The sequence below is a fragment of the Pundamilia nyererei genome, unplaced genomic scaffold (assembly GCF_000239375.1).
Source record: "Pundamilia nyererei isolate P.nyererei 1_Seehausen unplaced genomic scaffold, PunNye1.0 scaffold00270, whole genome shotgun sequence".
In the NCBI taxonomy this organism is placed as follows: domain Eukaryota; kingdom Metazoa; phylum Chordata; class Actinopteri; order Cichliformes; family Cichlidae; genus Pundamilia; species Pundamilia nyererei.
In genome coordinates this window covers 255,509-267,813 of record NW_005187671.1, presented here as the reverse complement: position 1 = coordinate 267,813, position 12,305 = coordinate 255,509, and the positions used below count along the sequence as shown (strand labels likewise).

Sequence of the window (12,305 nt, the reverse complement as noted above, 5' to 3'; positions counted from 1 at the left end):
ATGAATCCAAAACCGAGCGCTCTGACAACTTGACCGGCTGTATTTGGAGGATGACCTAAAGAAAACCATCCGCACAGACAAGCAGGGATTATTCTGTGGGGCTGTTTTTCTGCTAAGGGTACAGGATGGCCACACTGAAGGGCCAAGAGATGGGGCCAAATATGGTCGAATATTAGATGAGAACCTCCTTTCCTCTGCCAGAAGACTTAAGATGGGTCATTGGTGGGTCTTGAGGCATGATCCAAAACATAATGCCGAGGTAACAAGGAGTGGCTAAAGAAGAGAAATCAAGAGGCCTCATCAGTTCCCAGACATCAGTCCTATTTAAGCCAGCTGAAGCTTCAAGCTGCCAATTAGCAACCAGAATTTAGAGTTTAGGCAAATAGCAGTGGGCCAAAATCTCTCCTGTGCAAATGTGTGTAAACCTGGTGACAACAACAAGAAATGTCTTAGTGTTGCACTTGCCAACAAGGATTTCTCCACAAAGTACTAAATTATATTTTGCTTGGGGATCAAATACCTTTTCACTCTGTGACCATCTAATTAGCTGCAGAAACTTCCTCCAGTGGTTTCTTTTTAGTACCATTTACCATTTCAAACTGAACGCCTTCCAAACCTCTTTTTTTTTAGATGTTTCCGTCTATTGGCGTGAAGAACTAAAATGCAATTTGGCCTTGAAGTTACTTTTTTTTGTTAGGGAGGATTTGTTTGTTGTTGACTGCAATGTTAAAATAAGTTCTTTAAAAAGAAAAATGATTTAATATGAAGGCAATATGAGCAGAGAGTACAAACATGCTGAGGGATTGGCTGTGTTAGCTCAGTGAGAGAGTTATTTATATAAAATCTGCTGACTGCAGTGCAAAATACATTTGTTTAAGGAACAGTGGGTAACAAGAACATATTTTAGATATCCAAGTATTCCCATTTTGGACATACTGCAATATTCCTTGAATCTTGAATTTCTATAAAGAAAGAAAGAAAGCACTTTTCAAACAAACAAACAAAACACAACAATAACAAGAATTACTACAATCATTTCAAAGCAGACAGTTGTTCCTAATTTTGCTGTCTAAACTTTTCTGGAGAAGCACAAAGAAACAAAGACAAAGGACATGCTCTGCCAAACTGAACGCAGCAGACGAAAGACTTCAAGCTGGTGTCAGTTCATGACGGGAAGATGTTAAAGTCCAGCAGCAACATCACTTTAAAACTAACAGAAACCTGTTTTAAGACTTGTATAGACGTATACTCTAAATTTGATTGAGGCACCAGAACACAAAAAATGGCATGCAAAGAATTGTAACAGACTGCAGGATGTTTATTGGTCCTGCATCAGTCTCTGGCTCAATGATGTTACAGAGTAGAGGTTCCTCAACTTCTGCAAATTGACTTTGTTTCACTGCATCCTCAATTTACTTTTGCTTTAAAACTACAGCAACATTCAAATGAGAAAATATTAAACCCTTCTATAATGCTGCTGAACATGACAAATTGTGTTCAGCTGGGTTGAGATCTCATTGTTAGGAAAACCACAGCATATGTGTACAACATTTTCATGCATGTCAGTATTTTTAAGTGACCCCTGGTGGAGATCCAGTGATTTTATCTGGTTTTCCTATTGTATTTTATTTTATTGCCCTTATAGTTTAGTTTTGTGTTTCACTTTGTGTTGTGCTTGTCTGTCAAGTAAAAGCTGCAGAAGAGAAATGTTTCACATGGTAAAGGATAAACTAGGAAGTGCTTTACCTCTACAAAGACAAGTACACCCAAATATTGCCAGCGGTATGCCTCCCACAACATAACAGAGTCAACAGATGCCTTTAGTAGTTAAAGTTTCAGATTTTTTCTTTTATTTGTCACCCATCTGAATGGCCAGTCAGAGACTGATCCACAGAAGCAAGACATAATACGTGTGTGAATGAGAGAGATAGTATAAAATAGAGGAGTTAAAATACCTGGGGTCAATTATCCAAAGCAACAGAGTGCACAAGAGAGGTCAAGAAGAGAGTGCAGGCACGGTGAGGTGAGTGCGACGAGTTTCTGTGTTGATTTGTGACAGAAGGATAGCAGTGAGAGTGACAAGGAAGGTTTACATGATGGTAGTGAGACTTGCTATGATGTATAGACATATGGAGACAGTGGAACTACCAAAATACAGGTCAAACTAGAAGTTGAGATGTTAAGATTTTCATTGGGACTGGCCAGAAGGATGCTAGGGATACAGTTAGATGGTAGCAGATGCTCCACTGTGGCGAACCCTAAAGGGAGTAGCCAAAAGAAGCAGCAGAAGAAACGGGCTGATGTTCCCTTAAATTACACACAGTGAAATAAATATTAAAAGCAGCCACCCATAGCATCCATACTGCTATCTCACAACACACGAAGATACAAAAGTAGGCGCATCAGATACTCCCACAGCAGCAAAACACTTCAAGTCAACCATTCTAGAAGCCATTCCAAACAATCCCCATCATTTATTTACAATACATTAAAAAGTAATGCAAAATTTGTAACAAGTGGTCAATTTGTATAGTAATGAAAATAGGAACTATTCTCAAAGCTAGCATGAATCATAAACATATTTATATATAAATACTGTGTTTGTGTGTGTGCAGTCAGTGCTGGGTCAACCTTTTTACTTTCTTTTAGTGTGTGTGTGTGTGTGTGTGTGTGTGTGTGTGTGTGTGTGTGTGTGTGTGTCTTCAAACAAAACATGTTATCAGGTCAATCAGGTCAGAAAACACATTTCCACACTCGTGCAGACTGCATAGAGAAGAAAAATAAAACATTTCTTAAAAAGCACAATATGTGTAGTAGAGTCACACCTAAATCCTCCCACGAAGAACACCCACTGACTCTTTCAGCCCCTGTAATGTGAAACTTTTCTGAAGTTTAAACTGCTTCCAAACATGTCTAATGCCACTCAGCAAATACCAGACAAGACCAAAGGGTGTGATGTAGCACTTCAGTCAAAAAAATAAAATGCAGGTTGTTCTCTTTTTTTTTTTTGCTGTTCAGGAAACACCAAACTGAAAACAGAACAGGCTTGAATGACACTGAACATGATTTCACAGTATTGCTCATACGGGCTATAATGTATCCAGTTAAAGACGTTACAGTTAAATGAACCTTGGTGATGTTTTACACTCTCATTATTAAAACTCACTGAAAGACATCCAAATTAAGATTCATTTACTTCTGTGGACTGAAACATCTGGTCCATGTGTGAAATCACCAAGTGTGTTTATGTTTACGCGGGTAATTCGCTATTTGTCTGAATGAGACAACATTCCTAATTTGACAGAGGTAAAATCCATTTAGATACTTTAACTTAGCACTAGCTTTACTGAAATGGATCTCTCATTCCAATGAAGAGATGTCTACTAAGCCAACAGTCCATTTTAGAAGTATTAGTACTGTGCAAAAAAACTATATATTTTAAAGCTTCTGTTTTAGATTTCTGTTTTCAGTTGGAAGTTTAAGAGCTTTGATGGCATCAAACAGACTGTCTATAATGATTGTTAGAATGTGTCACTGCTTCCTCTCACTGTACAAAACTGAAGTAGCAGCTGTGACTGTGGGTAACATAAAGGTCCTCCCTGCTGACCAGACAAAATGTGGCCCCGCCCCTCCCTGAGCCTGGTTCTGCCAGAGGTTTCTTCCTGTTAAAAGTGAGTTTTTCCTTCCCACTGTCGCCAAAGTGTTCGCTCATAGGGGTCGTCTGATTGTTGGGGTTTCTCTGTATTATTAGAAGATCTTCACATTACAATATGAAGCGCTTTGAGGAGACTGCTGTTGTGAATTGGCGCTGTATAAATACAGTTTTATATCATTTAATTGAACAAGCCATTGAAATCCTAACTGCCTTAGACTGTTGTGGATTATAACTGCAGCTACATATTAAGTGGTTTCACTCTTAGCTTAGTGTCAAGGACCTGTTGGGAGGAGCCTCAATACCACCCTCAGGTCACTACTGCACGTGCGAACTTTTGCACTTCATATTTTGTTCCAAAACCATTGTCAGTTTTGACAGAAGAAAAAGCATAACACTAGACTTTTTCTTTTTTTGTATGCTGGCTGAGGATCAGTTTTTATAAGAACCCAACAAATGACTGTTGTCCAAAGTCTATTCCGTTTAAACAAAGGAAAACACATCAACCTCAAAACTAAAGGAAACAAGAGCGCATGTAAGCATGACACACAGGAGAAAGCCATAGAGTCTTCCTCACTAACAAAGCCTGGGAAATGCTTTGTCAAATCAAATCAAAATGGCTCAAACCATTTCACAGAAGTAAGATGAAAGTAAATGAATGTGCTCGACAGTAATCCTCTGAAAAACACATCTGTCGTACATTAGAAACGTGAGAAAAATGTTTGGGTTTCATAGTGATATAGCTCTCCTGGAAGGAAGAACTAATTTGCCAGTAAAAGGCAGAGAAAAGAGAATTCAGGCAAACAAAAAGCGAGCAGATGATAATGAAAGCGTCTTAAGTGTACCATGCAGCAGTTCATGAAGCACCCCAGCTGCAGAGAAGCCAGCTGTAGAGGAGCCCACTTAAATCAAATGGCACTTCTCCCAAACGGGAAGGAAGGAAGGAAGGAAAAAGACTGGTAATAAGAAAAGCAGTGTGCTCACATACTTGGAACAAAGGCTTTTTTGGCAATACACTGTAGTATGGCAATATATATTACTGTGGTATATTACATGTAAATCCAGAAGAGAGACAAAGAGAAAAAGGATCCATTATTATTGCAAGCTCAAGTTCTTTGGCTCAGTTGCAGCCATGATGAGTTTTATACCAGATGGCTGTTCAAGCAAAGCAACTGCTGCTTGCATGCAATGAGCACAGTCGAGCCGTAAATAATGGAGCTGCTGTTTGTGCAGTGAGGTCAGACTGATAAGTGCACGGTCAAAAACAGACCATAGTATCTGTTCAATTATGTCCTGTGAGGGTCTGCCACAGGAAGCATTGATTCTAAGTGTTTGTGTTCTCCTGCAGGGGTAGGAGTGTTTGGGTGTGTGGTTGTGTCCATATGACCACAAATGTGCTGATCTCTGCATGCAAGACAAAATGCCACAGCTGTCACAGTCTCATAAGGCTATGATGCAGTCTCGTAAGGCTTGTCCTCGCCATCTCGACCTTTCACACTGGTGTTGTATCTGTATCGAGGATAGTGTAGGGACGCCCCGCCTTCTTCTTTTTCTTCTTCTTCTTCCTCTTCATCAGATCTATCGAAAAGGTAGCGTCTTTGGCTAGGCGGGCTGGAGCAAGGAAGAACAAACAGATTTTTAAAATTATTATTTAGAAAGCGAATAGAGAACAGTATGGAGGCTGAAATCTGAGAAATGTCCTCGAATGTTTCTCAGTTATTATTTCATTTGCTCATTTGGGGCAAAAAAAGCTTGTGAATCTGATGACATTTTCTGTATTTTTGTAGAAATATGAAAACAGGCATCACGTTTTCACACAAGTGATAAAATTAGATAAATCAAATAAAACAAGTGGAACCAAATGAACTGACTTGGTTGTTTACTTGAAACAATTTTACCCCCTTTCCCCCACACACAACAAAACACGGCTGACTTATCCACCTGACTGTGGATTGGTGTAGTTTAAACTCCTAGCAGTTTCAGTGCCTTTTGCAGCCTGTTAAGCATAAACATGCCTTCTTCTAAAGTCACCAAAAGTTCACACTTTTTCCTTTCAGAATTTTGTAATACCAGATACATTTTCTCAATAAAGAGATAAAAAGGTTTGGCATGATTTCATTGTTTTAAATTAGTTCTTTATCTGCTTTTAGTACTTGAGTCAAAATCCAATAACATTTGTACAGAAAATATCAGAATTTACAAACTTTTTCTGGCAGCTGTACAAACAACATGTACACAAAACACTCTGTGGTATGCTGTGAAAAGTTCTGGTCTGATCAAAAAAGGCTAATATACTGTAAAAGACACTTTGCCACAGTTCACAGTTCAGGTCTTATATATTTCACTGATTTTTGGATGTATTATGTCCATATGGTGAGTAGATTTTCTTCATTAGCCTTCATTATTCTGACTACATGCATGTGTGTATATGTTATATTCTTCTAATCAGAGAGCTGCAGTATTTTATTCATGTCAGCTCTAGCATCTAGTGGGCACAAAAACTTGCAATCTCAAGCAATGTGGGAACATGCTATCACCCAAAACACATCATATTAATGTTGTTATTAAAGACAAGGATTTCAAAGTGACAGGTGAGATTACAATCTCAAAATGTTACAATAATATTTGTCAATGGGCTGTGAGAGATAATTTGGTCTCGGAGCATATGCTGTCTGATACTGTTTCAGGCGCCTTGAGGCATTATGAATAACACTGAACTGAATATGAAAATTTAGAGGGAGAAAAATGTGGAAAAGCAGGAGACAATGATTTATTCTAGGGTCATGATATTGTTTACCCAGCATAGTGGCTTCACACTGTCACACAGCTATACTGAATATAGGCCATTTTCTACCCATTTTGAGAATTGTTTACAGCTCAATTAGCCGAAAAAGCAAGAAAAACAAGAAACCTACTAAAAATAAACATAGAAATTTTTCATATTGATATTTAAATATTGTAAACTGCTGGAGTTAATTACAGTGAAATGTGCATCACACATAAATTTGCTAATTGACTTGTAATGTAATTTTTATTCCTTTGTAAATCAAAGGAATATCTCAGGAGTATTGAGTAGCTGAGCTAGATATCCACAAATAATACCTTCTTATCGACTGTGTCTCCTTTTATGATAACATTTCACCAAACCAGGAGGCGGTTCTGGTCTAAAGGACTCCTGCATAAAAGCAATCAATGTGAAGAGACCACCACACAGACTACTGTCACTACAGTGTACAGCACAAACTGTTAGCATCACTAATGTCACACATGAAAAAGGCAATCCCCTTATTAGAATTTAAAACTATTCAAGTCAGACTGTATGAGAAATAGTTAATGTGCTGGTTAATAGAAGTGAAAGGCCTTTGTTTGGTTAGGTGACATCATGCTTCAAACAACTCTTTCCAAGGTAAGTCTACCTACTGCTTGCATCAGTCACTCTCCGGCCGGTATAAATACTTCATCATCAGGCTGTCGACCTTCTTCTTTCTCTTCTTCTCATCCTTTTTATTAAGGGGCTGAGTCTTGCTCTGAGACCCAGCTTCTTCATCCACTTCTGGACTTGAAGCCTTTCGAGCTGGTGCCCTTTTCACACTGCTGGAACTTCGGTAGGAAATAGTGGAGGCATCAGAGCTGGATTCTGATTCTGAAGATGAGGAAGATGAGGAAGAAGACAAAGACTCATCCTTCCTTTTGGATTTTTTCTGAGATTTTTTGGATCTCCTCTTGGAGCTGCTTCTGTGACGATGGCCATCTTCTGAGCTGTCAGAGTCAGAGCTGTGGCTTCTCTTCTTTTTCTTGCTCTTTCCTTTACTACTGTGGCCATGGCGGCTACTGCGGCTACTGGCTGGTCTCATGCAGTCCGCGGCAGATGCGGAGCGTCTGAGGCTGTTGACAGGGTGAGTATCTTTTCTGTCAGCTTCATTATTGTTGAACTTTTCTTCTTCACAGTCAGAGTCTTCCAAAGTCCTGCGCTTGAATTTGATAGGTTTAAAACTCAGGACTTCATTGATGGCTTTCTCCAGGTCAGGGTCAAGGTAGTTGCGATGGCTGACTGTTTTGACATCCAAGTTATCAACTGCGTCGTTTTCAAAATTTGATCTGACTTGTGGTGGTGGCATGGAGATGCTGCGTCCAGTTGAAGAGTGTGGACTGTATGCTGACCTCTCAGTGAAGGCCACACTTCTACTATCATCAATATCAACATCAAACTCACTAAGACGGCAGCTGTAAGCCACTGAGTCTGGCCGACTAACACTTCCGGGACTACAACCTCCAAAACGTCTGCTATAGCAAGGGCTACTGGGACCACTGCTATACTGTGAACGGCTCCCTCTACCCTTGTCTAATCTTGAGGTGCTTTGATGGCGTCCAAGTGGGCTTGACAGACCTAAGCTGACGTTAGACTTGGCATCATTCTCTGGGTTTAACCCAAGAAATGTGGAGGCCCGACTTGGTGCAGTAAATGAAATGGTTGATTCTTCGTTAAAGTTGCTCCAGCGGCTGTCCAAGCCTTTTCTAGCCTGGCTGTTGGCTTCTGAATAGGCTTGGGAGATGACTGACTGTCTGTCATTCACGCCATCCAATACCTGAGACTTTCTCCTTGAGCTGGCTAAGTATGCATCATTCTGAAAATCAGAAGCTTGGGGTTTCGGTTTACGAAAGGATAGCGTATCCTCTGACTCAGCATTCTGACTGAAGAGGGCATCTCCTTTGCTACTGAGGTTGGATCGTTTTCTGTAGCTTAGGGAGCTCATCACTGAAACTGGCCTGCTTGTTTCTACCTCTCTGCCTTCTTTATTCACCTCTTTCCATTCCTTACCCTCTTTCAATTCCTTTCCTTCCTTTGCTTCTACATTTACAGCACTTCTACAAAGAAAAACAGGAAGAGACAAAAGAAATAAAGACAGTGGGAGAGAAAATGACAAAGACGAGATATTAGGCAAAAGCAAAGGTGAGTGAAAGAAGAGAATGAAATGAATGAATGAAATGTGACAAAAATCATAAAAACTGAAACGAGAGAAGAAATGCAAGTGCTGAAATTTAGCAAAATGAGATGAAAGCAAGGAAAGCAATGTAACACAATACCACTCAGGTTTGGTTCAGGGCTAATTTGTCTACCCATCTATACAGTCCTATAAAAATGTGTGACTTTTAATAATTTTTTTCACGAGCACATAAAAGTGCACTTGTATGCATTTCACTCACATAATGTGGCTGAAACTCACAGAAAAATGAACTTCACCACAGCGTAAATTCTCCCTTAAAACATAGTCCTTTCTCCCCCTTTTCCTTTCTTTTGAGCTGTTTTATAATGAGTTAAAAAACCCAAGAGGAACTCTAAAGTATCTGTACCTGTGTACTGGCAGTTAGTCACTGAACTTGAAAGTGTGTGTCCATAGGGTGAAGCTGCTGAGAGAAATTTAAAAACACCAAGTATTTAAAGTTGGGAATGACTCAGCTCAGCTCAGCTGAGGGAGGAAAGTTAAATGTGGTAAGGAGATAAATCTGGCCCAGTCAAAACCGTCAGCTCGCAGACATTAATCTCAGCAAGCGGCTCAGGTAGACTGTGCCAGCTGGCCTATGGGCATATCGATAAATCCGCCACCAAGGTCCCCTCCTTTTACTAAAGGGAAAAAAAGCCCTGCTTCACCAAGTGGATGACAATGAAGACAGAACAGTTTGCAAAATACATTTAATAGCAGTCCCTTCTTTTCAGTTAAATTCTCTGTGTTGATGGCTTTATTTCCTCAGGCCACAACATGTTAACCTTTTTAAGCAGATATGCTTAAATATGCTAAGTTCAGGAAAAACAAATGTCTTGGCAGACTGTTTCCCAACTGCTGCTGAAGAGACGGTGAGAGTTGCTACTGTAACCCACCTAAAATTTCCCTCATGAAAATGAACTGCTGTTCCCAAAGAATGCCAGTAGGTGGCATTGTGAGATTGTTTAGTGCTTGTGAACTTGAGTTGATATAGAGAATAGTGCTAACGCTACGTATGCTGGTCGGAGCTACTCACCAAGTTTTTCTTTAATCCTTGTTCAAGAAAAAGGTTATGTGTGAAGACACAAATTGGATTTTACTCTTCCGCTTGCTGGGAAACACGGACACTTTTTGTTGATGCCGGTGTACCTCTGTTTTTGTTCATTTCCGGTGACTGCGCTAGCATAGCAAGCTAATCGTTAGCTAATTATTAGCTTAGTATAATGTAAATTTCATGTGTTCCTTTTAAGTGCCGTATTATGTTTTTATTTCTTCACTTGTGAATGTTTTAAACCAATCGGAAATATTTCTTTGGAAGCTAGTAGGTAAGTTTTATTTATTGTAATGAGATGATAAATACGAGCAGTATTTGGCTAAATAGTACTGCGACCACGTTTTGCACTTTCCTCGTGCATCAGTAATGTGCTTTCTCTCAAATCATTGGATTGATGTGACTGCTGTTCACAAAATATGATTTGAGTTAAATTTGTATGATGTGGAAATTGTTTTAAGGTTCTTTGATTTATTTTTATTATTGATTGCATTAAGTCGTTATATACAAAGAGTGAGAGGCATTTGGTCACTAGTGTTGATTAAGTTGTTACATGATATTCATGTAAAATATGTTCCTGCCCTGTGCAGGTTGGTGTTTTTGTTGGAGTCTAAAGTTGCGAGCCAGGATTCCGGATCCCCAGCTGCGATGCAGGAAAGATTTCCAGCCTACTTAGAAGTGACAACTACGTTACTTCTTGACAAATAAGCTTATGAGATCTCAGAACAACACACTACCCGGGTAGTACTACTAACATTAACACTATACACACACTCACACACCTGAACTGAAAAGAACTCTGAACTCTAAAACTGAATTCACAGACTGACAAATATGGACTATTGGAACTGTTGTGAGCTGTTTTTGGTTTTGTTTTTGAATAAATGTTGACTGTTCTTTTAGCTGTGTGTCATTCGTTCCTTAGTCGATTCCTAGAGAACATAAGCCCAAGATCCTAACAAAGTATGGTGTGTTACACTACCTTTGTACTGACCTGAAGCTTTTGAGACTGCCGTCATCAGAGAGATTTTTGGTGGAACCTTTGTTCTTGGACAGCCATGACTTCACCCCTTCCACATGATCCTCCACCTCAGAATCTGTGTTTGAATCCCCTTGACTGGTGCAGGCCAGATACAGGAAAACAGGTCAGCGAAAGCAAAGGAGAGAAGAGAGCAAAGAATAGGATAAAGAGAAAAGTCAAATATTGCCATTCAGTGGGAGAATAGGGTGATGGAATATGAATGTGAAATGGCAGTTAGCACAGGTAGTAATGTTCGTGTGTGGTGTTAGTGTGGCAGCGAAGGGTGGCTGTAGCATTTATTCTAGGGGGAAAAAACACATGCATGTCAAGTCAAGGTTGCAGAGATATCAACACCTTAAGACTTCACTTATGGTTATCAAACCATGAAATCAATGCCAGAAATTTCACACGTTTTTCAGGGTTTATTGAACCTTCTGGCAGTTGTACAAAAAGGAATAGAAATTGTGTATATGAATTTTAATTTGTACTGTATTTGTTACATTTGGTATTTTTGGGGTGGCGGGGAGGTGGGGTGGATCACACTGATGATGCACAAATCACAAAAACTGTGTCTGAAATAGGATCCACCAGGCGTTAAGGGGTTAAATGAGCGCTACCAATGCTGGCAAACATTAAACTTCTCTACTTCAGTGACAAAGAAACAACATGAAAGAGCTATAATGCAAGGCACAACAGCTTTGATATATACAGTTCAACAGGGAGGGAGGGATAGCTCAGTAGATAAGCGTGGTCGCCCCATGATTGGAAGGGGCTCGAATCCACTGAATGGCTTACCCTGAGGTACCCTTGAGCAAGGTACCATCCCTACACACTGCTCCCTGGGGGCCTGATTAGTGGCTGCCCATTGCTTCACTGAGTGAATGGGTCAAATGCAGAGAGTAATTTCCCCATGGGGATAAATAAAGTATACATTATTATTATTATTATTATCATCATCATTCAAAGGAACTGGAGATCCGGTTATTTTAGCAATTTAGCATTTTGTGGGTTTTTTTGTTCTTTTTAAATTGTATAAGAAGTAAACATCTCCATCACACAGTTGTTTTGTGGGTTTTCACGTTTTGCGCATACTAGAGAGATATGGACAAAATTATTATTATTTTACTGTGTCTCCCAACACAGTTTAAAGAGCATGGAGGAAATTGCAGAAGACAGGCAGTTACTCTCGTATAACAGGCCATAAAAGGTCTTTAACCCATCAGCAGGACCGGTATAAATGGTAAATGGACCGGTTATATAAACATATTTCTACTCTGGGCACTCAAAGCGTTTTATACAGTATGCCTCACTCACATCCATCTATTCACACCTATGTACACAAGCACTATGCTTTCTATCTAACATTCACACGTTCATATTTCAGTGGATGCATCTGAGAGCAATTTGGAGTTAGTATCCTGCCTAAAGGTGTTTGGCATGGATGTGCGCTGCCAGAGACCTACAAAATGATGTCTAGTATAAATTAGAGATGGCACGATACCACTTTTTTATGTCCGATACCGATATCATAAATTTGGATATCTGCCGATACCGATATGAATCCGATATAGTGTTTTTTAATCAACAAAACTGTTTTTT

General features: G+C 39.6%; 1 protein-coding gene across 4 annotated transcripts in view; it reads right to left on the bottom strand.

Annotated features, from left to right (window-relative positions):
• Nucleotides 1–5,199: 5,199 nt before the first annotated feature.
• Nucleotides 5,200–12,305, bottom strand: part of myo18ab (myosin XVIIIA b) — a 124,089-nt gene continuing 116,983 nt past the window's right edge. For all 4 annotated transcript variants that reach the window (XM_005750349.1, XM_005750350.1, XM_005750352.1 and 1 more), the window contains 3 exons: nucleotides 10,680–10,802; nucleotides 7,073–8,518; nucleotides 5,200–5,263 (listed from right to left, as the gene is read on the bottom strand). In XM_005750349.1, the coding sequence (XP_005750406.1) occupies nucleotides 7,081–8,518; nucleotides 10,680–10,802 (1,561 nt within the window). In that variant the 3' untranslated portion in view covers nucleotides 5,200–5,263; nucleotides 7,073–7,080. The remainder of the gene's footprint in view (nucleotides 5,264–7,072; nucleotides 8,519–10,679; nucleotides 10,803–12,305) is intronic.